The 24929-nt window shown below is 39.2% G+C and overlaps 1 protein-coding gene across 3 annotated transcripts in view; it reads left to right on the plus strand.

Annotated features, from left to right (window-relative positions):
• The first annotated feature begins 438 nt into the window (after window positions 1-438).
• tpst1 (tyrosylprotein sulfotransferase 1) overlaps window positions 439-24929 on the plus strand; it is a 37372-nt gene continuing 12881 nt past the window's right edge. The window contains exons 1-3 of one of the 3 annotated variants that reach the window (XM_058634068.1): window positions 439-639; window positions 12017-13052; window positions 22190-22388. In XM_058634068.1, coding sequence (XP_058490051.1) covers window positions 12196-13052; window positions 22190-22388 — 1056 coding nt within the window. In that variant the 5' untranslated portion in view covers window positions 439-639; window positions 12017-12195. Of the gene's footprint in view, window positions 644-12016; window positions 13053-22189; window positions 22389-24929 lie in introns of all 3 variants that reach the window. The other 2 variants (XM_058634067.1, XM_058634069.1) reach the window with 2 other exon arrangements.

The following is a 24929-nucleotide window of genomic DNA, read 5'->3' on the forward strand; positions in this document are numbered from 1 at the left end:
AGACAGATTGAATACATCTGGCATTAAAGCTCACATATACACAAACTGATAGGTATTTTGTTTGCATATACGCAAGAAATCAATCATCTTTTACTTCAATTCGTGGAAAATGGAAACAAAACGGGTGTTCTTTCCTGATGTCTACAAAAGGATTTGTTTACTTGATGGTTTCTCTGAACTCTGATGGTATAGCTTTAACAAATCACCGAGTCGAAATTATTTATTTGCATAACGTTTTAATTAAAATCAATATCTCCAGAGGTGATGATTTAATTGAATGTTACATAGCGAACCTGAATGTACTGTGCTTTTAAATCTAATGTTGTTCCGCCCAAAGCCGTATGGACCAATCAGCATCTCCGACACACAACGCCCTCTGAATCTGGACCAATCACAGCACGTCTTTCATCACCGGAGAGCATTAAGTTGTAGCCGTCTGCTTCATATCGTTATCACCACAGACCGTACGTGAAAGGAGCTCAACAAGCCTGCCCTCAGTGAAACTGACGCCGTGAATGTGCAGAGAAAATGCCCGGAAAGTAAGTGTGGAGGACGGCGGGACTGCCCGGGCGCTCGCACTGGTTTCCCTGGAAGTTTTTTCACCGAGAAACCCGAGTCTCCTGCGCCGCATCAGCAGCAGTGGGTAGGTTTTTTTCACGCTGTGGTTCTGTTGCAATGTTCCTCTCCTTCCCTTTAGCCCAGGAGCAGCGACTGTGAACGTACGTTGTGGCACGACTCTGTTGGAAAAGCCCAATTCGTCGTTTTCTGTTGTTTTTTTTTTAGCTTGGACACAGCTACTCCTCCTTTTTTAGTGACTGTTATGTAATTGCTGGTGTTGGGCATGTTGGCAGTGAAGGCTGTGAAATGTACGAGGCTCATAGAAAAACACACCAGTGGAGCCCGTTTCACATGAATCTACTCCGTATCATAATGTGTGTTGACAGATAGCACCGTTACGTGCCGCCCTCGGTGCCTGTCCGACACAAATCTGCTCCGTTTATCCACCATCGTATCTCGAAGATAATAGCAAGACATTTTTCATCATCTTAAAGATGTAACTCTTCCACTGGAGACGCGACATTTTAGAGGAATTCAACTTCTAACGTGTCCTCAACCGACCTTTTCCTTCCAAATGACTCCGGTCATGGTACATTTTGATTTAGTGCTTTAATGGTAATCACACTAATACTAATGACGGTGATTATTATTTATTAGCTCCTAACATTTTTAGTTAAATGTGCAGGTTTAGTGATGCAGTTAAACACAGAATAACATTAAGTTAACTTACAATGACATATACTCTTTTCCTGACTCTGATTCAACTACAGTATTTAACTACTTTGGTCTGAGGGTTCCTCTAATGTGGACTAATGTGGTCTAATGTGACGGTGTGACTGTTCTGGCCTGTGAATGCAGTCTTACTCCCGCAGACTTAGGTCGTCACAGTGGTCGAGCTCATGCCAAAGAGGATGTTATAGTGACACGTTACATTTCCACATACAACAGTAGAGCCAAAACATCAGTATGATAAAATAGTTTTGATATTTTGTCAGACAGGTAAAACGTCTGTGGGCAGAAAACACAGAAACATCTATGGTAAAACATTCAATGTCAAAGTGTGTTTGCATAATGCCTGAACATAATTGGCTACAAATCACTGCAATCTTTCTTTTAAAGAATATTATATTGTGATAATCATTATTTTCAATAATTTTCCAGTCGTACTACCAATTATTATTTTCATTATCCATTAACCTGTCCATTATTTTCTTGATTAGTGGATTAGTTGACATGACATGACATTACATTACAACACAAAGGTTTTTTTTTTTTTTTAATGTCACAGAGCAAAGAAATCTGAACATGCACAATCACAGAACTGATTAACAGGGATTCACCGATCCACTTTTTCACCTCCAATACCGATACAGATATCTGAGGTTTAGAATTGGCCCATACCGAACGGTATGTCTCATTGTGTGGAAAAGACTGGGATCATTCTTTTCTGCAAGGCAACATCAGACTTGACTTCAACATTTCTTTCCTATTTAAAAAAAAAAAACCATATAAACAGATAAATGTCCTGAAATACTTATTTATTTAATAACAGTGCACCAGTACAGCAATCTTAAATCAACCAATAGCTTTACAAGCTTGATAGACATTCAAAATAAACAGTCAGTTCTTTGTTAATGGTCTAGTACAAAAATGATTTTAACATCCAACACAAAAGCACCCGAATAAACCAATAAAACCAATAGCTTCTCTAGCTTGGTCAAACAACATGTAAAAATAGACAGGCACAAAACCTCTTTGAAATGGTTCAGTCAGTGCAATTAGTGAGTCATTCATTAACTCTCATCCAGCGTGCTGTTAAATTTAAAAGTGACACGGGGGAAACGTCACAGCTCCAGATATCTGTAGTGAAACTCAGAGCTTTGACAGCTTTTATCTTCTCTAATATCTTTTTGTTTATTCAGCTTAATGAACTCTGCATGCTCTCTGGAGTGAAATTTCTGTAGGTGCTTGATTAAGTTGGTTGTGTTTATAACCTGAAGTTTTACCACCGTCCCTCGGAACATTTACTGCGCAGGTATTGCAAGTAGCTGATTCGAGTTTGTTGGCTGAGGTAGTGTGAAAAATTTCCAGCTAATTGATCCTCTAACTCGCTTCATTTTGAAAACAATGTGGGCTTCCACATGGCACGTTGCTTGCGCACAACGACACTCACAGCGCACAGCATAGAATTAGACTGAATAGATCGGCCGCTATGGATTGGCCCATTGTCATCGATACCCGATCTACCCGATTTTCTTCAATATCAGGACCGATACTGATACAAATATTGAATCAATGCATCCGTGCTGATTAATCGTATATCAACATTGCTGGCAATTAATTTAGTAGTTGATTACGGTACTAATCGATTAATTGTTGCATTTCCATGGTTAGATCTATATATATATATATATATGTGTGTATGTACACACATGTATATATGTGCTATAAAATGTGCACATAAAAATGTGCTATAAATTTAGTGCATATTACTTGTATAATGTGTTTTTATATATGCTATATATGTGTGTGTGTGTGTGTGTGTGTGTATATATATATATATATATATATATATATATATATATATATATATATATATTTCTACTCTATTATTTTCACATAATAGTGTTACTTTTTATAACTGCAACATCCCAAATTGTTCAGTGACATGATAATTGCTTGTTAGTATTTTAAGTAAATATTGTAAATACTTGGCTCGTGTGTAAAAGAAAACGCTTTGTATCAGTTGTCTTAAAGTGGGGGGGGGGGAAGTTTCCAGTGTGCAAAGAGAGGCATGGACTTGTATTGTGGTGGTGGCAGGAGCACATCTGCTCTGTGCAGGTGGTCTGAAGGGAAAAATACTCTCATGCAGTTGAATTCACAGTATTTCTCAGTGGATTGGCTTCCACAGCTGCAGTGCTGGATCAGTGCTGGACTCCAGCTCACTTACACTCTCATTTCCTTGCCTGAAAAGAACATGCAGCACTGCATCACAGTTATTACACAGACTCAAACAGCTGTCTCATTGCTGCGGCCAGCCAAGGTTTCAACTGGAGATCAAGGCCCATATTCATTGGATCCCTCCAAAAAGAGAATGCTACTCAAGGACTTCCTGATGCGGGGGCCTATACTCATCAAACCTCCACAAATAGAACAAGGTTGACAGCTTGCAGATAGGTTGTTTTCTTCATTTTACCTACCTTGATAGGTAGTCATTAATGTGACATATGCAGTCAAATCCTTATTGATGGGAAACAAGAAAAATGGCTGTTCATGAGCAGTGTCCAGGAACAGCCGAGTTCTTACTCAGCAGGTTCTGTGACCACCCACACACACTGGCCACGTTTCCTTGGTGACTTGATGTGTCTTCTTTGTGTGGAGGGAAAGAGTGGACCTATTGTATAGTAGCAAAGTGGAACGGGATGCTGCATCCAGAATTGTTTTTCTGGGTTTCTCCTTTTCTCCCCAAACATTTTAACTGAACCCAGACGTGAAACTCTTGTCGATCATGTATTGCAGTCATCTTGATGATGACTACTATGTCAGTATCCTATTATATTTAATTTTAAGATCACAAGTTTAAATTTTTTCTAAACTTGTCATAGGGGATGGGTCTAAATTCTAGAACTACCCACAAGACTTGGTTGCTGTTTATTCACAAAAGCTTTTAGAACAATGCATTGCATTGTAGGAACATAGTTTGAGTAATGCTGTTGCTTCACACAAATTACAAAAAAAAAAAATAGATAGACACACACATAGACATAGACATAGATAGACCATGGACCAAACAACACACAAGCTGAAACATCTTGATTGACAGCTGCAATTTTTAATGAATTACCTGCCTTCTAATAATTGAGTCCTTGGGTTGGCTCCAGGCAACTCAATTACATAATAGAAAAACTGAGTCTGGATGTATGCTGAAGGTTACTACGGAGAAAAGGATGCTTGCAAGCCCTCATTAATGCACAACAACCTCACAGTTTAGCAATCTACGCACTCTCTGTGAAGTTCCAACCCCAAATCAGAACGTAGATATGAAACTGTGTCACACACGCACTTTTAGTGTTTCCCAACCACTGTAGCTGATTGCACAAAAGCTTAGCTTAGTTAAACAAACACAGCAGTGTGTGTATTTTGTTTGTGAGGTAGCATGATGTTTACATTGGGTAGGTCTTATTTACACTGGCTGTCCTCTGATTTAATTGAAAATTGAATTGAAGTTGTTATGCTTTTGTTAATAATAATTAAAGAACAACAACAAAAAAGACATAGGAATGTTTACTTGTTGAGTCTGCCATTTCTTTAAATAACACTAGTTTAGACAGCTCCTTGCACAACTGACAGCATAAGCTTTGATAGCCAAGAACAGTTAGGATCCCTAACTCATCTCTGAAACACTTGTCATATAATGTGTATGTCTACTACCATAACTTCTTTCTTTGCCACTGAAAATAGTGTCTTATAGTGCCGCATGTCGCAAACTGGCTATTAAGCCACTCTAAATCACTTTAACGTTCCTTTAAATTCCTTTACAGTGACGGCCCTAGGTCAGACTTGACTCTGCAGTGACCCATTATCGCTTATTGAGTTACTATGGCATGAAACAAACCTGGGATGGCTTTTTAGCATGCTAATTTTGTGTACTTGTACTTGTAATTAACTTTTTTAACCGTTAGTTGAATTAGTTAATAACAATATTTGATATTATTATTACTATTATTATTATTATAATAATGATGATAATAATAGTAATACATTTATATTTCTTTGTCAAAACTTGAAACATTGTACATTAGTGGCACATGACTTATGTTAACCCAATAAACAATGAGGCTGTTGCTTGAAATAGACGCTCGTGCCTGTCGTCAAGTCCGGCTGCAGTTTAAATTCTGACTCAGATGTGAGTGTCATCTCGGTGTGATACACAGATATTAACCCAATTCACTACAGGAAACATGGTTCGCTTCCCACCAGTCACTGAGGTTTGTAACCAAAGGAGAGAATCTGTCATGGAAGAAATATTTCTATTGTATGTCTGTTTTCAGCACTGTTGGATGAATGTGAAGAGTAGTACTCCACAAGCAGTAGCGTCATGGCTGAAGCTGCTCTTTCCTCTGCCTGAGTCACAGCAGTATGTCCCAGTGAAGGTGCAGCTCAGAGGCCTTTTCAGTTTGCTTTACCTTGGGCATTTTTACTTCTTTACTTGCTAATTATATTTGTCCTTTGGTTAATGTGCATCCTCTGCTGTGTAAGGTCGTTTTCAAACCTAATAGTCCGCTAGACTCTGTACGATTGGGGGTTGCAACATTCAGCCGGTCCCAGTTTGCTTTCACACTTTTACACTCAAGTGAAACGAACCGAACCTTTTGAATGACGTATTCCCCTCCTTGCATGAGGCGGCGTTACATCAAGAATTACTGAAGGAGAAGACAAGACAAACAATGAACAAGAAAACTCACTCATCTATTGGTTAATGCAGGACAACTTCTGTTTCCGCCACATAAGAGCAAAATATGGAGCTGCATCAAATCTTATCGTTTTATGTGAACATATGACACATACACTGCAACAGTGGGCTCAGCCATTTCTCCCGGCTATCGTTCTACATGCGCATATGCCTTGGTTGTGTTTACTAACAGTGCCCTGCATTGTAGTCCTCTTCCTGAATTTGGTTCACTCACAGCGAACCAGGACTTATATTTTAGGCGGACCAGAGTTCGCTTCTTTGGTGCGCATCAGAGTTCGGTTGCACATTCACAGCTACCCAAACAAACCAGACTTTCCGAGCAAGCAAACTGAGGTTCGTACCTACATGTTAACTTCATTTGACATGTCTTCTGAGATAACAACACTGATAGCCGTGGTGTTGCGTTTGTCCCACAAATTGATGTCGACCAGTAGCACTTACGTACACAGATTCAGCTCCGCCTAGAACACCCACGTCTTGTCACAAGCAGATTGACTCATCTGTGATTCTCAGCTTGTCACTTTACTGATTAGTAGTGCCATTCATTGTTGTATATGCAGTTGCTGAGTGGTCTGCTGTACCAGGTGAAGTTGATTTATTAGAGTGTTTCTTTGCTTTCACAGGGGATATTGAAATTGATTGTGCTGACTACACTGAGACAGGATGTTCAGATGCATATAGGACTGTTTGCCAATACTGACTGCACACTACAGCTCTAATGAGTGCACTGTCTAACTCATTGGGTCTATGATTTTTTTTTGTGTTTTTAAGACCATTTGTGCTGCTCATCTGATGTTTAGATGTAGTCATGTTTTAAGCGCATGTCTCCAGGCTGCATTATGCCTGCTGAAATGAGTCTTATATCTGTTATACAGTCCAGCTAGAGTATGAGGGGTTCACTCATTGGGGAATAATATGACTGAGCCTCAGGGGCAGAGGTCACAGGCAGGGCAATGGCCATGACCTGTTGATGGTTCTTGCAGTTGTGTGGAAGCTTATGAGATCGGAAGCCTCATAACTTGTACTTGTTTGTCTGTAAAAGGTTGACAGTTGGAGACGAGGAGTGGCCACTCTGTTTCTCTGGAACATTGTAAGTTAAGTGGACTACCTTGTTATTTTTTTGGTTTTGACGAGTATTTAAAGTGCTTAACATCAAAGTTGACATTCATCCATTCAAATAATGGGTATCTAATTCCAACTTGTATCGCAGTGAAGGCTGTCAGTAGTTGGCTACACAGTTATTGCCTATTCACGTGTTTACATGGAAGCTACTGACATGTACCAAGTGTCATATTTGTTTGATGGGCTGGACAAAATTAAAAAATATGCTAATATTGATAATCTGAAGAGCAGATAATTGAAGATACATTTTCTTTCTCCTGATTGAAAGTTGAAGAAACCAGTTAATCAGTTACAAACTGTTTCATCTGAGGTAAAACATTCAAAGTGACTATATATACGTTATATCATAAGTGTGTTTGTACAATATATATTTAAATTGAATATATATTAAATGTTTGAAAAAAACTCTATTGCTATCAGTAATTATTGCATTATTGTACCCAAATAATATATCCTTGCTAAAGCAGCACATTCATATTTATCGTTGTCAACTTTCATTTCCTTCCTTCCCTGCTCACCAGCATCTGTAGTAAACACCTGCTTTGCCATCGATGCCTCAGCTGGACTGTGTGGAAAGAATGGACAGATGTGTTGAGTATTTTAATGGTAGTCATTCAGTGTAGGAAGATAGTGCCAGTGTTTATTCTGGTAACACAAAAGCAGCTCTGCTCTCTTCTCCTGCTGCAGAATGGTGATGCAGGTCTTGTGTGTGTTGCATTGCAGTGTGCTGCTCCAAATGGCTGTGTGGTCACATGTCTTATTTTGAATACTTTAGTTATTTTTATACATACATTGGACTCTGCATAAAAAGCAAATGATCCTTTATTAGACAGAATTAATATTGGAACATGTAGCTGTACAACGAAGCTGTAGATTTCTGTTATAGTAACAATGTTCTACAGCTTTATTAGTGCTGATGTCATGGTTTCACATAAAAGAGGAAGATCTCAAGGTCACACTGTCTTTCAAAACAGGAGATAGAGGAAGTATACATTGTCCGTTACATTGTGTTCTTATAGGAGAGTTATTGTTCATCCAAAACGACGTGGTTGACCTTTTCAACATGATGGAAATGGACCCACAAAACTCTCACCTCACACATAACACCAGGTGCCACCCTTGTTATTAACGTTTGATGTGGTTGGGTATCACTGTTGCTCCGTGGAGAACAACATCAGCCTCAACTGCTTTTCCCCAACAGATCAATGGGAGAAATGCGCTGCAAGGAGGATACAGTGTCCGTAACAGGAGAGAAGAGCAGCAATTAATTTAACACAAACACATTTCAGCCCTGGTGTAAGGTGTAACACGACACTGGTCTGAATCTCAACCACAGCCATGCATAAGGCTTCACCTCTGAAGAAACTGTATCTACTCATTTCTGACAGTTTTCCTTTCCTTATTGGGTAAATGATTTTCATACATAATGAGATAACCTGTACATATTTTGTAAAAAAAAAAAAAAAAAAAAAAAGACCTACTAAGACGTACTGACTGCACTTTACTTCTCCTCAGTAAAGTGCACTTTTGTATTTTGTGATTTCCAGCATTTACCAGATTCTGAGTCTGTGTGGAATCACAGCAATGCAACACTGGGTTATCAGAAAGTGAAACATTTTGTACACAGCGATCAAAAGTTCAGAGATTGACCTGTAGACATTTCCTGTGTTTTTGTGACTGGACTAAAAGTTAGTATATTATTAATATTTAACTTTTATCTAATATCTAAATTTTAGATTGATATTGATATTGCTGTGGTGCACTGTCGGTTCACTTTACTATAGAGCGTTAAAGCATAATTATGCACACCACACTAGTACCATGTGCTGTTCTGTGATTGGGAATCTGTGCAGTTGCTGAGTTCACACTTGTGACATGTTTTTACCAGGAGCAGCTTGTTGTCGCAGAGCAGTCTTGGTGATTCTCTATAGTCATTGCGAATTCACAGATTGTGGTTGAGTGACAAACTTTCACTAGGAGGAGCTCTGAATTGTGGTCACAGAAAGTGACAAAGGGTTTCAGTTTCTCAGTTTCCTGTCTACAGGTTGACTACTGAACTTATAGAAGTGCTCTCTGTGATTCATGTTAACCCTTTTTTGACATCGTCCAACATCATTCTTCTCTGTATCTCTAGTAAACCAGTGTATTCCTGAATGAGTTTCACTATGACTAGGTCTTTTTTTTTTTCTTTCATCTTTACGTATTTCACAGAGTGAATGCCGATCACATGCCGATTAGCTGCTACTTGTCAATGTCATTGTGACCGAATTATTAAGCCGATATCTGTGTAGTGTGAACTATGCTCAAGGGCAGTGGTAGCAGTCTTGGTGAAATGGCAATCCTGTCGTCTCATACTAGACCTGAGGTGTTGGCAGCCTGGAACGCTTTGTGACATCCCCCTCCTGTTAACACTGAGTCACTAAGAAGCGAACACAGTGGTGAGATTGCGTGGGTGGGCTGACAAGTAAAGCAAAGCCGCATGAAAAGAAAGGAAGAAATAAACATTGTCAGATGCTTTATTGTACGAATCCTTCTACATATTTTTTTGTTTCATTCCCAAGGCATAGAGCAGAGGGAATTATTGGAGCATTCATCTGAAGCTTAGTCTGGAACAAGCTCCCTCTCACAGGGAGGCTAATGCAAAGATTAGCAGTAATGTTTTGTTGTGAAATGCTCCTAGCTTGTTAAACAATGAGGTAGCAGTGAAGGGTGTTTGCTTTAAAGCAACAGCAGCAACATGGCTCATTTAGCAATAGCAGCGCAACATAGTCCGAATGAGTGGGACTCTAATTGGTAATGGGCATAAAAATAACAACGATTATACAAAACTGGCATTGCCTAATTTATTAAATTCGAATAAAAGCCACAGAGAAGGCATGTCTGTCTGTCATTACTTTGTTCTAGACTAAGATATCTGCACAACTAAGGATGGATGATCCTAATAAATGGACCAGTGTGTTCAGACAATAGGTAAATCTTTTGTTAAGTGGTCTGAGATCTGTTTTTCCATTTGCAGCCATATTTTCGGTGAGATTATGAAGTCTCTTATAAGCCCAAACCATAATTTAAAATGACCTGGTTGAATTGTCTTTTGGCAATCCAGGTCAGGTTAACTTGGTAATAAACTCACACCCAGATAAGTATGTGGTTTTCAAGTAAAGCATTACCATAAACCAAGCTACTGTGGCCTCATCTGTCACCCACTCCTCTCCCAACAAAGCTGTTTGTTCAGGAGGCTGACTGTGGCTGCAGGGTCACCCCAGAGAAAGCCTTCAGCTTTTACTCACCAACAGCAGAGGAAAAGCTATTTGCCAGCCCACTGCAGGAGGCATCACTGATGATTTATATGCTACAAAGACAGTCTGATGTGTAGCCAGATGGAAAATCCAACTATTCTTGCTTAAATGAATAGATTTGTACCTCCACTGTGTCTTGTCCTCTGATTGTCTCAGTCATTTATCTTTGTGTAGGCTCTGAATTCTTTACCATCTCTCACATAGTTCCTTTATTTCTTTCTAGAGATCAAAAAGCCTGTCGATTTTAAAGAAACTGCAGTGGTTCCTCTATTTTGACATCTTATGTATGTCCATTCTGAAACTCATTGGGCCTGTCACAACAGTTTATCCAGAAATGTGGAGGGTTTAATACAGTGTTTGATGGAGGAGCTCCCAAATGGAGGTTAACTGAAGCATTTTTGTTAACAAGATGTGAAGAGGTGTGTTGAATCCACTATGGAGGCAGTATTACACAAACTGCGTGGCTGGATGGTATATTTTCTCTAAGATGCCGTTTGGACCTGGTCTAAACATCCATCCTAATCTGTCAATTATTTTCTCGATACATTGAATACTTAATTGGTCCGTAAAATGTCAGAAAATGTTGAATAATGTTGATCAGTATTCTGGAATTGATGATGTTCTCAAATGTCTTGCTTTGTCCACAAACCAACCACAATTCAGTTTTAATGATGTCTTTATTATATGGAGCGAAGAAGCCAGAAAATATTCACATTTAAGAAGCTGAAAAATCTGAAAGCTTGTATTAATTATTGAAAAGAGACTCAAGCCGATGAATCGATTATCAAAATAATCCCATAATCATTGTGGCCCTAGTCCTGAGTGACCTGATTACATTTAGACAGTAGGGCTGCCTCCGACTATGAATTCAATAGGCTCAAAACAAACAGAAATACTTGAGGAAGAAATATTAGCGCAAATTTACAGCAAATAAACAAGCACACCGACAGTGAAGCTACCACTGCTTCGACACAACAGCTTCATGAGAGTCAGGATCAGAAACACTGATATTTCAGCCTGGTTTCCAGGTTGAGATTAGTCCATCTTTAGTTATTATTAGTAATTGAATGGACTTTTTACTCGAATAACTTTAATCTCCCTGTTTCCTCTTCAGGATCTTTTATGGCATAAACACTGATCTTGTCAAGACCAGTAGTCATGGAGACCAGAACCTGGTCCTAATGAGACAGAACCTCATTTTTGATGAACTGATTAATTTCAAGACTAAAATTTGAATTGTGGTTATGATAAGGTTACGTTTAGTCATTAACTGGTTATGGTTAAAGTTAGGGATTATGCTTGTATTTGTAGGTGGTTTAAGGAAGCACGTGGTCACATTCCTGAGCCGACATGAAAGCAATCTGACCTCTGGACGGACTACAGATTGCCTTCTCCTCTGACGCCCTCTGACCCACTGAAGTTTCAGTGTTCTACACTAATTTATTAATATGTCTATATTATTTATATAAAGGTACATTTGATTCAGTTTTTCTGTTAACTTTGCGAACTGTACTGGATGTGTAATATGAACTATGTCTTTTTTTCTGTCTTCTGTTCCACAATCCAGGTCTCATGGAGCTGGGAACTCGACACCTATTGTGCACCAGGGAGCTTGATCCATGCCTGGTTCCCAGCAAACAACCGTAAACGGTGGGGACCTAAATTATCTCTCAGTTCCTTTTTCCCATCCCACCCCCTAAATTGCCCCCAGGGAAATATTGTCCAGTGCTGTCTATAGCCTGCAGTATGATTGGCAAGCTGAAACAGAATTTGCTGGTGGCCTGTCTGGTCATCAGCTCAATCACAGTATTCTACCTGGGCCGCCATGCCATGGAGTGCCATCATCGCATCGAGGAGCGCAGCCAGTCAGTTGGAATCCTGCCTCTGTCAGCACTGGGAGGCAGCTTGAGGACCACCTTACGGACAGGACAGAATCTCAGCACACCTTTCGTTTACAACAAAGACATGCCACTTATCTTCATCGGTGGTGTGCCGCGAAGTGGAACTACACTGATGCGAGCAATGCTGGATGCCCACCCAGAAGTACGCTGTGGAGAGGAAACCCGTGTCATCCCACGTATCCTGGCCATGAAGCAGATGTGGAGCCGCTCAGGCCGGGAGAAGATGCGCCTGGATGAGGCAGGTGTGACGGATGAGGTGCTGGACGCTGCCATGCAGGCTTTTTTGCTGGAAATCATCGTCAAACATGGTGAGCCTGCCAACTTCCTGTGCAACAAGGACCCTTTTTCCCTGAAGTCACTTGCCTACCTGGCCAAAATCTTTCCCCATGCCAAGTTTGTACTCATGATTCGTGATGGGCGGGCTTCAGTCCACTCCATGATCTCACGGAAGGTGACCATTGCAGGCTTTGATCTTGGCAGCTACCGGGACTGCCTGACAAAGTGGAACCGGGCTATAGAGACCATGTACACTCAGTGCCTGGAGGCAACTGATAAATGCTTACCAGTGCACTATGAACAGTTGGTCCTCCATCCTGAAAAATGGATGAAGACACTACTTAAATTCCTTGACATTCCTTGGAATGATGCTGTTCTCCACCATGAGGAGCTCATTGGGAAAGCTGGAGGAGTGTCCCTCTCCAAGTAAGTAATGCTGACTTCTCCATTTCCTCTTTCCTGTTACTGTAGTAGTTTTGAGAGTAAAACTTCACTCTGGCCATTGTAAATGTCTTGCTTCATATCTTTGGAAGAAATCTTTCTACTTTGGTTCATCTAGACGGAGCTCTTTGATTTCGGTGTAATTACAACATAGGCCTGTGTGATGCCTTTCAGGGTTAGATTTTCTCTTCAAACTCTGTTTTTAAGGTGAAGTGGCTCCATCAGTGTTGAGTATATAACCTTGTAATATGAGGGTCAATGTACTCATGTCAGTTTCCCCACTATGTTTAAACTGAGTTTAGGGTCTATTTAGTTGCCTCCCGTACCCTTAGTAACGACCTGTGACAACACACTGAACCACCATCTGTCACTGTGGCATCCTGTGATTTTAGACACTTTTGGAATGCAGTTTCTGAAAAGTGATCTGTAGTGTTTGGGGTCCTCCCTGGATTTTACAGTGACTAGTCCAAATAGTTTTTTCACTCAAAAACAAAGAAACAGTGCTCACCTCTTTTTTTCTAGTGAAGGTTTTTTTTTATAATATTACAGTGGTGATGCCATTGAGACTGTACAATATGAGCAGAAATATAAAATAACTAAAAATTGAGTTTTGCTCTTGAGTGAAACCAGTTAATTGTGGGTTGTTGTTGTTGTTGTTGATTTTTTTATTTCTTTATGGACAGAAAACAACAAACACTTGTTAAACAGAGAAACATTTTTAGGGAAAACACATTCACAGAAATGTCTCAAAATGTGTTTGCACAGTGCATTAGCATTATATCAATATATAATGATGTAAAAAAGAATGTACCTACCAAGCAAACAAAGAATATGTATAGTATATAATTTAAATAAAGTATTTCTCTGACTTTATCTTTAATCCACTATTTAAATTTTATGAAAATGCCTGTGATTCTGAAACTAGACAAGTCAAGGCAGTGTCATCCTAGTTTAACGTTTCCATTTTGACCCCGATAATTACACAGCATTCTCTTTTACTATATGCATTCTCTACACTTCCAGGTTCATTAAATATGCCACTGCAGTGTTGATGGAATAAATATGAAATATCCACAAGGCTCACAAGCCCCACAAGGTAAGTTGGGCCTACCATATATCACATTCCCAGTGCAACAGAAATGAGCTTGGACAAGCCTACTCAGCCTTTAACTACTTAGCCTGGAGGGGAGAGAAAGTATAGATTGGCTATTATCCTGAAGAGAAATGACATGTTGGTAAGCAGTGTGTCAAGCTGAAGGGAATAATCACTCTTCATATAATCTCACTTACTGAAGGCTTTAAAATGCATGAAATAATTCTTCCCTATGTTTTCACATAGCCTTGAGACAGTCCATCATTAAATTTCATTTGGAAATGAAACACCCTGCCCTTAAACACAGTGAGGAATTTACTCATTAGTGACTGAACAACACGTGAGATTATGTTTGCAATACTCAACTGTAAGTAGCTTCTGCTAATGGCCGTGCCTGGTGTCAAACTTGTTTTAGTTTCAGTGATTTGAATGGGTGGTCTCTGGAAGTTGTTGAGGAAACGCTGAAGGGGTGCAACCCTACTCCTTGCTCTCTGTCTAACCCCCTCTGTTAGCCCCCTCTTCCTGCCACGTTGATCCAGAACACTCCATTGCCTCTGGAGATGATTTAAGCCATTATTTTTTTTTTTACATTTTTAGCCTCCATTGAGTAGTTTTCTCTCTAAATGCCTTTTGGCTTCGCTGCACACTCGATGAACACATCCCATTTGCAATGGAGAAAAAAAAGAGATTGAAATTAGTTCCTTCTGTTTTCCTTCTAGTGTTTAATGACTTCGATTTGAAGAACAAAGAGGCAGTGGAGATGAGGTCATAATTACGTTGGGCTTGTTTTATTTAATATAATGGTAGGGGTGGAATTGTACTACTGTGGCGTTAATCTATATAATAATGGTAGTGAAAATTCATTCAAGTATAAAATTAGCTGTAGAAGTAGAATTTCCAAGGAGTAAGTAAGGGCTTAAAGGGTTCCAGTAAATGACAGTATGTTAGGTTCTGTCTCAAGGCTTCTTCTATAAAGGTGCAATGCAGGTACTGCAGTTTTTACCTTTAGGAACTTTTATTGAATGTCAACTTTTCTGTTTGACTGCTGCCTCTGCGGGAGGAACTGAGATTGTTTAATTTCTATGCTCTGAATTAAAGGTAGGCCCCTTTCTTCAGACTTCCGTCCGAAGCTATACCTTCAGTACAGCAACGCTAAATGAACACGGATTCACTGTGCAGCATCGGTAACTTTCGGTACTTTTCACCTAGGAGTGCACTGATCCGATATTTGTATCGGCATCGGTCCTGATATTGAAGAAAATTCTAGATGGCAATGGGCTGAACCGATCTAATCAGTCTAATTATAAGCTGTGCACTGTGAGTGAAGTCATACGCAAGCAACACGCCGCACAGAAGCCCACAATATGGAGCGAGCTACAACTGAAACAATTAATCTATGAATCGATTATTAATCGATTACTAAATTAATCGACAAGTATTTTGATAATCGATTAATCGGTTTGAAGCTTTTTTCATGTTTAAAACAAGATTTCTGATTTGTTTAAGCTTCTTAAATGTGAGTATTTTTTTCATTTCTTTGCTCTGGATAACAAAGAAATTATTAAAAGTTAACCATTTTGGTTTGTGGACAAAACAAGACATTCGAGAACATCATTATATCCATGTCTGACGAACACCGATCTTTTATTATCTTCTGATCTTTTATGGACCAAAAGATTAATCGAGAAAATAATTCACAGATTAATCGATTATGAAAATAATCGTTAGTTGCAGCTCTAGAGTGAGTGAAAGGATCAATTATCTGGAACTTTTTCACACTACCTCAGCTGACAAACTCGACGGCTACTTGCAATACTGAAGGGCGGTTGTAAAACGCACCTACAGAAATTTCACGCCAGAGAGCATGCAGAGTTCATTGAGCTGAATAAACAAAAAGGAGGCGGTATCAAGCAGCTAACTTTGAAGGAGATGAAGGAAAGAGGTGAAAAAATTCCACTTAATAGTGTGCAGGCAACAAAAATCACTGAGAGGATTCTGAACTTCATTGTAACGACATGGTAAGCCGAAAATATTTAAGATGGCTCTACCTGAACTGCATGGTAAAGTGTACAATCACATATTAGAGAAGATAAAAGCTGTCAAAGCTCTGAGTTTCACTACAGATATCTGGAGCTCTGACATTTCCCCTGTGTCACTTTAAATTTAACAGCACGCTGGCTGGATGAGAGTTAATGAATGACTCACTAATTGCACAGACTGAACCATTTCAAAGAGGTTTTGTGCCTGTCTCTTTTTACATGTTTGACCAAGCTAGAGAAGCTATTGGTTTATTCGGGTGCTTTTGTGTTGCATGTTAAAATCATTTTTGTACTAAACCATTAACAAAGAACTGACTGTTTATTTTGAATGTCTATCAAGCTTGTGAAGCTATTGGTTTATTTAAGATTGCTGTACTGGTGCACTGGTAACACTTTCTCAATCACACATCTATACACTATCTGCATAGCCACCAGTAGGGATGTAACGATTACCGGTATGACGATAAACCGCGGTAAAATTCCCGACCGTTATCATACCGTTTCAAATTTTAATTATTGTTAAAACCGTGATTGATTACCGCAACTGATTACCGAAAAACTCACAGTGATACTGCTCATTTCCTGGAGAAGCAGCAGCAGCACCTGAACGGCACTCGCTCAAGCGGGCGCGCATGCGCAGTTTGCACTGTCTGTCCAGCGACAACACGGCTGAAGCCATCTGCGCTCCAGAGATTACCCCCCCGTAAGATCAGAAGTCTGGGCATATTTTGTATTTTTAAAGGATGTTGAGGGTAAAATAATTGAAGACAATCAATCCTTGTGCAGAAAATGCAAAATAAAAATCTCCGCGAAGCCACTTCCAATATGATGAGCCATCTCCGTGACCACCACACACAACTTTTCAGCGGGTAAGTCAACAAAAACGGGATTTCGGAATAGTGGGAAACGTCATGGTTTGTCTCGCAAAGCGAGTAGTGTGCAGACGACACATACCGTAGCAGACCAAAATGTGTTTGTTTCTGTGTTTTTTTATTTAATTTTTATGCTGTGTACGACCGCTGCTACTTAATTATTATCCGACACAGAGTGAGGACCTGTGTGTGTGTGTGTGTGTCAGTCAGTCAGATGATAATTATTATTAATAATAATAATAATAATAATAATAATAATAATAATAATAATGATAATAATAATAATAATCATATAATATAAAATATCTTTTTTTAAATAAAACTTGGTTAAAAGATTTCAGTGTGTGTGTTCAGTACTTTTGGAACATTTTGAACACATCTAACAATACCGTGATAATATTGATAACCGTGATAATTTTGGTCACAATAACCGTGATATGAAATTTTCATATCGTTACATCTCTAGCCACCAGTAACAATTTGTTCAGTCTTGCCCAATGATGACCCTTGACCTGATTAGTGTGACCCTCTCTACCTTTTGAGTTACAGCCACCACTGTAACTCACACTAACTCAACTTAATCAACCCTCTGTTCTGTTTATGGAGTATGATATGTGTCAGAGTGAGTGTCAATTAGTTTTGTAAATCAGCAGTTACTGACTGGATAGACAACACAGATGTAGCTCATTTCAAAATATGCAGCTAGAGCTGCAACTAACGATTATTTTCATAATCGATTAATCCGTCGATTATTTTCTCGATTAATCGATTAATCGTTTGGTCCATAAAATATCAGAAAACCATAAAAAATGTTTATCGGTGTTCGTCAAACCTGGAAATGATGATTTTCTCAAATGTCTTGTTTTGTCCACAAACCAAAATTATTGACTTTTAATGATTAATTTGTTATCCAGAGCAAAGAAATTAAGAAAATATTCATATTTAAGAAGCTTAAACAATCAGAAATCTTGTTTTAATCATGAAAAAAGCTTCAAACCGATTAATCGATTATCAAAATAGTTGTTGATTAATTTTGTAATCGATTAATCGTTTCAGCTCTATATGCAGCCCAGAAGCCCATGGTGCAGCTGCAACTGTATGTAGAAGTGCCATCTGCAGGAAGCAGCAGAAGAGGCATCACAGACACACAGCAAAACAAGTGCTCCACCTCACATCTAATAATAAATAATGTTGTCATGTTTGTGTGTGTGGGTATGTGGTTGGTCTAACAATCACAATTCTTAATAACGAGTGACAAAACTTATTTTATTATCTAGATCCTCAATCTGTAAAGATATAATTGATTGAGAAATGGAACAATTATAATTCTTGTCTTTCCAACAAATCCCAGCTCCTGTGGTGTTTACAGACAGGACTAATTCCATCCACCAGAAATTAAGTGAGGCAAGGACATTGCAGCAAGACGGACATATACCACAGCTTAAGGCAGTCAAATCTGTTTAGTTTAGCTTAGTATACATAAGTTTAGTTTCATATACAGACTTCAAGATGCTGTGTATTGTGTTTTGACAGAGGCAGAGACACAGACAAGTGCTCTCATATCTAGTTCTATAAGGCTAGACCATTATGCCTCAGTTGTAAGAACCCTTGAGGTTCTCATTGTAACCAAAGTGTCCTTGTCTCTCACTTGTGTCCAGACTCTGGAAAATTTCCAGTGGTCGTGTTTTTATTTAACAGACCTTTTGTGTTTAACCTCCTGCCCTAAGTGTACATTCCTACAATGCTTAACAGAAAAATAAATGTGAGGCTGAAACTGATGAAAACACAAAGGGAGAGTGAATTGGCTCTTCAATTCCAGATTTTCTTCATTTATTGAGCACATCACCCCTCCACAAATTGATTTCCATCAAATATTAATGCATGGGGACTTTAAACAGAGCCTACTGAGCTGAGCAGAAAAGATGTGCATGGAGGCACTGCCTTGGACTGCATTTCTATGTCTAATAACAAGCATTAGCAGGCACAGTCACACAGAAAGTCTATGATTCTTCAAGATGCAGCTTAGATTTCCAGGCTAAAATTTGTTACAAAGTAGTTTCTTTCATTGTAACACAAGTTTTTTTCTTACTTTCTTTCTCCACAATTCCAACAAAGCCAGCAGTGACGTGTGTTTTTTTTTGTATAATTTTATTTTCAATCACCACAAAAGTCACTGTAAGTGTTAGCTACTTTATAACTCCTCACAGTGGTGTTCATTATATGAATGAAGGTAACACAAATGCTTAAAAGTTGATAGTGGGATGACAGAGGACAGGATGCAAGTCCTCGAAATCCTGCATTTTTTTTGGGGGGGGGCGGCATTTTGTAATCTTCAGTTAAATAGATATCATGATGTATTGTATAAGACTTCCTTACCAGTCCTGATAGAATGTTTCACTGAAAACCATTTTCCTGCTTTTGTTCTTCTCCATATTTCCTGCTGGTCTCTTCTGTCATTACATAGTTACAAGATGCCCCAACCCCCCACCCACCACCACCACAAAATAATAGTAACAAGAAGAGGAGAAATAATGCATCAAGTACAAGTAGCCGTCATGGCAGCCCAGCTACCTTTTTATCATTAAAAATGTTGCCCCAAGCACTTTGCTGTTGGTGCGTTAAAGTTAACCCCCCATGGCAGGCTTTTTGCGCACTGCAACTGCATTGTCCCACAGCTTTGGGTTTCTATCTAGATGAAAATCTCAGTCAGCGGGCATCCAGGTCCCACGGCACGTCCTCTTCTTAGCATTAACATCAATTACCTGGCTTTTATTTAGTGGAGGCCCTGTCTAGCTAAGAGACTTGCGCCATCATTTATCCCAGAACAAGGAGCCATCCCTCCATCCCTCCTCCCTAACTCTCTGTACCATTTGTGATCTTGATGTCTCTGTCTCATTCTCTGTTATCAGCTGTTGGTGATACAGAACACCACCTTGGGTAAAGGAGGCCCAGTAATGAATAATTGACAAGCTGCAGGCCATAAAGAGCAGCAGCCTGAAGGGAAGTGGTCATGTGATGGATTGAAAGGTTTTTTGTCACATCACATTAAAACAAATGCAATTCTTTATTTCCAACAGATGAAATATGAATTGTATCCTTGATAATGTTAATTCTGTTAGTTCATAATGTAAATGAAGCTTGTTATAGTTTATAGAGTGATTCTGTGTGTGTGCCTAAACCACAGGTGATGACTGACAATACTGTTATGTTTTACCCTTTAGTCTTACAAAGACTTGGCAAGGAATTACAATGTTTACGGTAGAAGAATCTGCCTAATATCTGTAAATAATTTGTTGAAATGCAAGAGAATGATAAATATTTCCCAAAGTCTGAATAATCTCATCACATTATCTGTCATGCCTGGTTAATAATACAAAATATTTAGATATTTATTTTCCCTTTGCCATGAGATAAGAAAAAAAATACTACATTCTGCATTCTGTCACTGCAGAGAGGGATTTTGGTAACACTTGAAGCTGAAACAGCTGTGCAACTCTTTCTTACTCAGAGTTCAATTTACTCTCTCCACTGGATGAACCTTCAGATACCAATGGTACCAATTGATTTAATAGGAAAAAAAAACATGTCCAGTGCCATTAAAAGTACTGGGTTAGTACCCAACACTACAGATACATGTTTCATTCATACTTAAATGAAGATTTGGCATTGGACACATCTAATATCGCTCTGTTTTCTGTGCTTTCACAAATTTTTTGGCACATTTATGTACGCATAGGAGTCTGCAGTTTACTTGCACCATCAAGCACATGGGTGGATAAAGACCTTCTCATTATGTGTACCTCAACTAAGAATTGGCCCTAACAAACTCTCAATGGACAATCCCCCTTTGTGTGTCAATATGAATGTTGACAGAAGTGACCTTTCATTTATGTTTAACCATATTAAACATGATAGTGACGTTGAACTGTATTAGCAACACTCTGTCTTTGTCTTTATCAGTTTATGTTCCCCATCAACACTTAGCAGCCTCTTGAGTCTTGATGGAGTTACCTAAAGTGATTCCCTACCTATTTGTTGTAGAGTGGATGTTTGGATCGCGGCCCGTCTCTCTGAAACCATCTCCACCATCCTCCTGAGATGACAAAACCAGCTCACTCTATTAATCATGCAGGAGACCATACCCGTGCAGTGTAAAGATTGAATTGCAAAGTAAATGGATTAGAGGAAAGTGAATTGCCAGATTGAGGTATAGGGTCAGACAGGAAACATACGGAGGGAGACGCTGGACTACAGATGGTACATTGATGTGTGGGCAAAGGGTGTGACCTGAAAGGTCTAGCTCTAAAGAAGTGCATGTTTTGGTTTCACTAAACCACCTTTTATGTTAGCAAGAATAAAAATAGATATTATGAAAACATAATTAGCAAATGTCATCATTCTGTAGGTTTTAATGATTTCTCAAAATTTCTTATGAGGCTCAGTTTTGTTTTATCTGAAAAGGACCATGAAAGTGAAATGTCATTATTGGTAAATGTTCCAGTTGTGTGTGTAGTGTGGTCGTATTTACACCTTCATAAACCTGAAATCAAGTCCCTTGTGCTGGCCAAAGGTGGTGAAATTTGGTCATTTCAGGAAAAAAAAAAGCCTCAGTCCAGCTGCCCCAGTGCACTTGCTTGTTAAATATTTAATTTCATATAATAAATAATTTAAAGACTTGCTGAAGTCAGGGTGTGAGAGGTACTGAACCATAGCTGGTGTGATGCACACGGTATAAGCCATCAGTGCACTGGCTGCCTGGAGGGCGAGACTGGGAGACCAAAGGCAATTCACACACACTGTATAGTGGTGAGACGGCCAGAAATGTAACTTAAAAGAAGACTAAGCCAAAGAATTAACCACATTCTAACCATGCACTAAATTTAGAATATTTTCAGCTGTCTATGGTCAACTTATGACCTAAAGAAAAAAATATCAGCGACTACTGGAGATAAAGAGTGGTGGAACAGTATTAATTCATGGAAATGGTGTTTGGCCATAACTCAAATCTGCTGTCTGTGATGTCTTTTGGCTAAAATATTGTCTGTTGCTGCTGTTAGCATTCCCTTTGCTTGAAATCACAGCTTTAATCAACATTTCCTTTTTTTGGTGTCTCGTTAGGGTGGAGAGGTCCACAGACCAGGTCATCAAACCTGTCAACGTGGAGGCCTTGTCCAAGTGGGTGGGGAAAATCCCAGCAGACGTGGTGAGGGACATGGCTGTCATCGCTCCAATGCTGTCCAGACTGGGCTACGATCCTCATGCCAACCCTCCCAACTATGGTCGGCCTGACGCTAAAGTCCTAGACAACACCAGAAGGGTGAGTTGGGAAGATTGCCCACTAATATGATTCCTTGGTTTTGCATAGATTAACAAAAAATTATAATGTCAAGCTTTAGAGGTCTTACACGGTGGGTATCATTACTGAACAGAGCCGAGGTGCATCTTTACCTATGTTCTTCTAAGCTAACTGTATTCTGGCTGTAGATTCATATTAAGCATACAAATGTGAGGTGTGGTGATATCGATATTTGAGCCAGAAACTGAAAGAGATTTTTTCAATAAGATTATCACTTTCTTTAAATTTGAGTTTTGAAACAGACGGAGCAGCTGTTACAGTGACACTTTCGTTGACACATAGATCATGTGCCACCTGATGGTGGTGATAGTGATATAATGCAAAGTATGATAAGAATAGTGTCTTATCCTAAATATAGAACAATATATAACTGCGTGTAGCACAATGACACACTCAGCTCCTCCTATCTTACTAACTGTGAACTCAACAAACCACCGAGATGCTCAAATCACCTGTGATCGACTGCTATACCTCTTTCAGAGATGCACGCACCGTTCTCACAAAACAGAGATGATGGGAGTTTAAAACTATGACAGAGCAGTCACTCCTGGTGTTACTTCTTCACATTACATGATGGCAGTTCCAGCATTTAAGATGCTTTTGTCCAAAGTGGGATTACGTTTTTTCCATACTCACACATTTGGTTGCAGTTAAACTCTAAGTAGGAATAACCATCACCCTGCCTTGTATTAGTCATCCCTTTTTTTTCACATTACATCCACTCTGTGCATGAGCACAGCCGTCTTTGCCTCAGCAGTTATGTCCTTGCCAGATGTCAAATCCTCCTCGTATCATGGGAAGACATTTGCTATTTTTGCAGCGGAATATGTTTTATTAAAAATTTTTCTTAGACTGAGCCATCAGGTGATGTGATCTACAGCTCTGCTCTTTGATTCACATACTGAATAGTTTGAAGATACACTTGATTTAGAATCCTGGCTTTTAAAGCCTGGGTGATATGAGCAGAAAACAACAATATACGGACTGGCGATATATTTTATATTTTTATACCTCAGAAGTGCATTATGCAATACAGAAACAGAATATTTGTCAGACAAAGTGCACCCAACAACAGCAGATACCATGTCACCATCACTTTAGCAACCTAAGCTAATTTTGCCGTGAAGCCAGCCATAACAAACAATGCTCTGCTGACTTCCAACAGCCACCTCCAGCACAAAGCACACCCACTGTCTAGCGATACAGTGTGGATGCAGTGTTACAGTGCTTATGTAATATTGCTGCCAGCATTTAGAAAAAAAAATATGAATTACAATACATTTTTATTGTGCTCCCAAATTTCTGTGTTTGTCCCTTATTTTTTCATTTAGGAGGAGACTTGCTTATTGGGAAAAAATTGTTGGTGTATAACAATGTTGACAAAATGTGGAGAAATGTTGAAATGTGCTTGCGTCTGCGTAGTAAGACGAGTAAAAATGGAAGCAAATCAAACATTTACAAAAGCTGTCAAGATGGTGATGTTTAAGAGAAGTGGCTGTAGTTTTCACGGGTCTGTAATTTCCCCCCGTAATGATTTGACGGCAAACCTGCCGCTCTCCACTGCTGCACTGAAGTGGTAATGAAATTATCATTGACAAAAAAGCAAATTGAAAATGGTACACTTCCCCTTTAAGTGTTGTGTGCAGCTGCATTAGAAGTGTATTGCTTTTGCAGACTGAGGAATGTCTGTTCATTGATGGTGAGCATGTTTTTCTCCAAGCTTGACCTTTCCCCCATTGGACTCCTGTCCAAATATTTTTGGCTGATTTGTTGTTCCCAAGCACGAAGCCTGGAGACTTTTCCAGGTTTTTTGGTGTTGAAACTTAATGTCTTTTTAGTCATGGAGGCTGTTAATAGTACACACAAAACTTTTAGTAATAGTACTTAAGCATAACATGTATCCAAATATACTGGAGCATCTTTACAGGATGACACTACCAGGTCTCTGCTGGACCTCAATTTATACATTGAAATGAAGTATCTCCTCTAATTGATGATAGAGATGTACAGATACCATTTTCTTTACTGATGTGCATGAAATGTACATATGTGCTGATCCTGTCTGGAAGAGATAACTGCTGTCACGAGCTCATGTTAAACCAAGTTAGATTTCCAGCACACATTTATAAAATAAAGGTTCTTTAAAATTTAGTACCGACCAATACAGTCGCATTACAACAGACTAACAGTAAATACAGTAGTGCTAGCAATCAATTGTAAATCAACATCCTGAGTTTCAAACTTTGAGTCTATTAAGTTGATAAACTTGGAAACATTGTTTTACAACCTGCTCTAAAATACTCGTACAGAAAACACACATCTACAGGCCACTTATGAGGAAATTTTGAGGACTTGTAGTCATTTCTGATTAACTTGCCCTTACCATAACCGCGGCTGCCTAATGAGTAGGTCTGTGTTCTTGTAACAGCTAGTATTACTCTGCCTCAGCCACACTGCATGAGGGCAATGGTCAGAGAAGCTCAAGCTTGGAATCTCAGGATC

Source organism: Solea solea, chromosome 7, assembly GCF_958295425.1.
Source record: "Solea solea chromosome 7, fSolSol10.1, whole genome shotgun sequence".
Taxonomy (NCBI): domain Eukaryota; kingdom Metazoa; phylum Chordata; class Actinopteri; order Pleuronectiformes; family Soleidae; genus Solea; species Solea solea.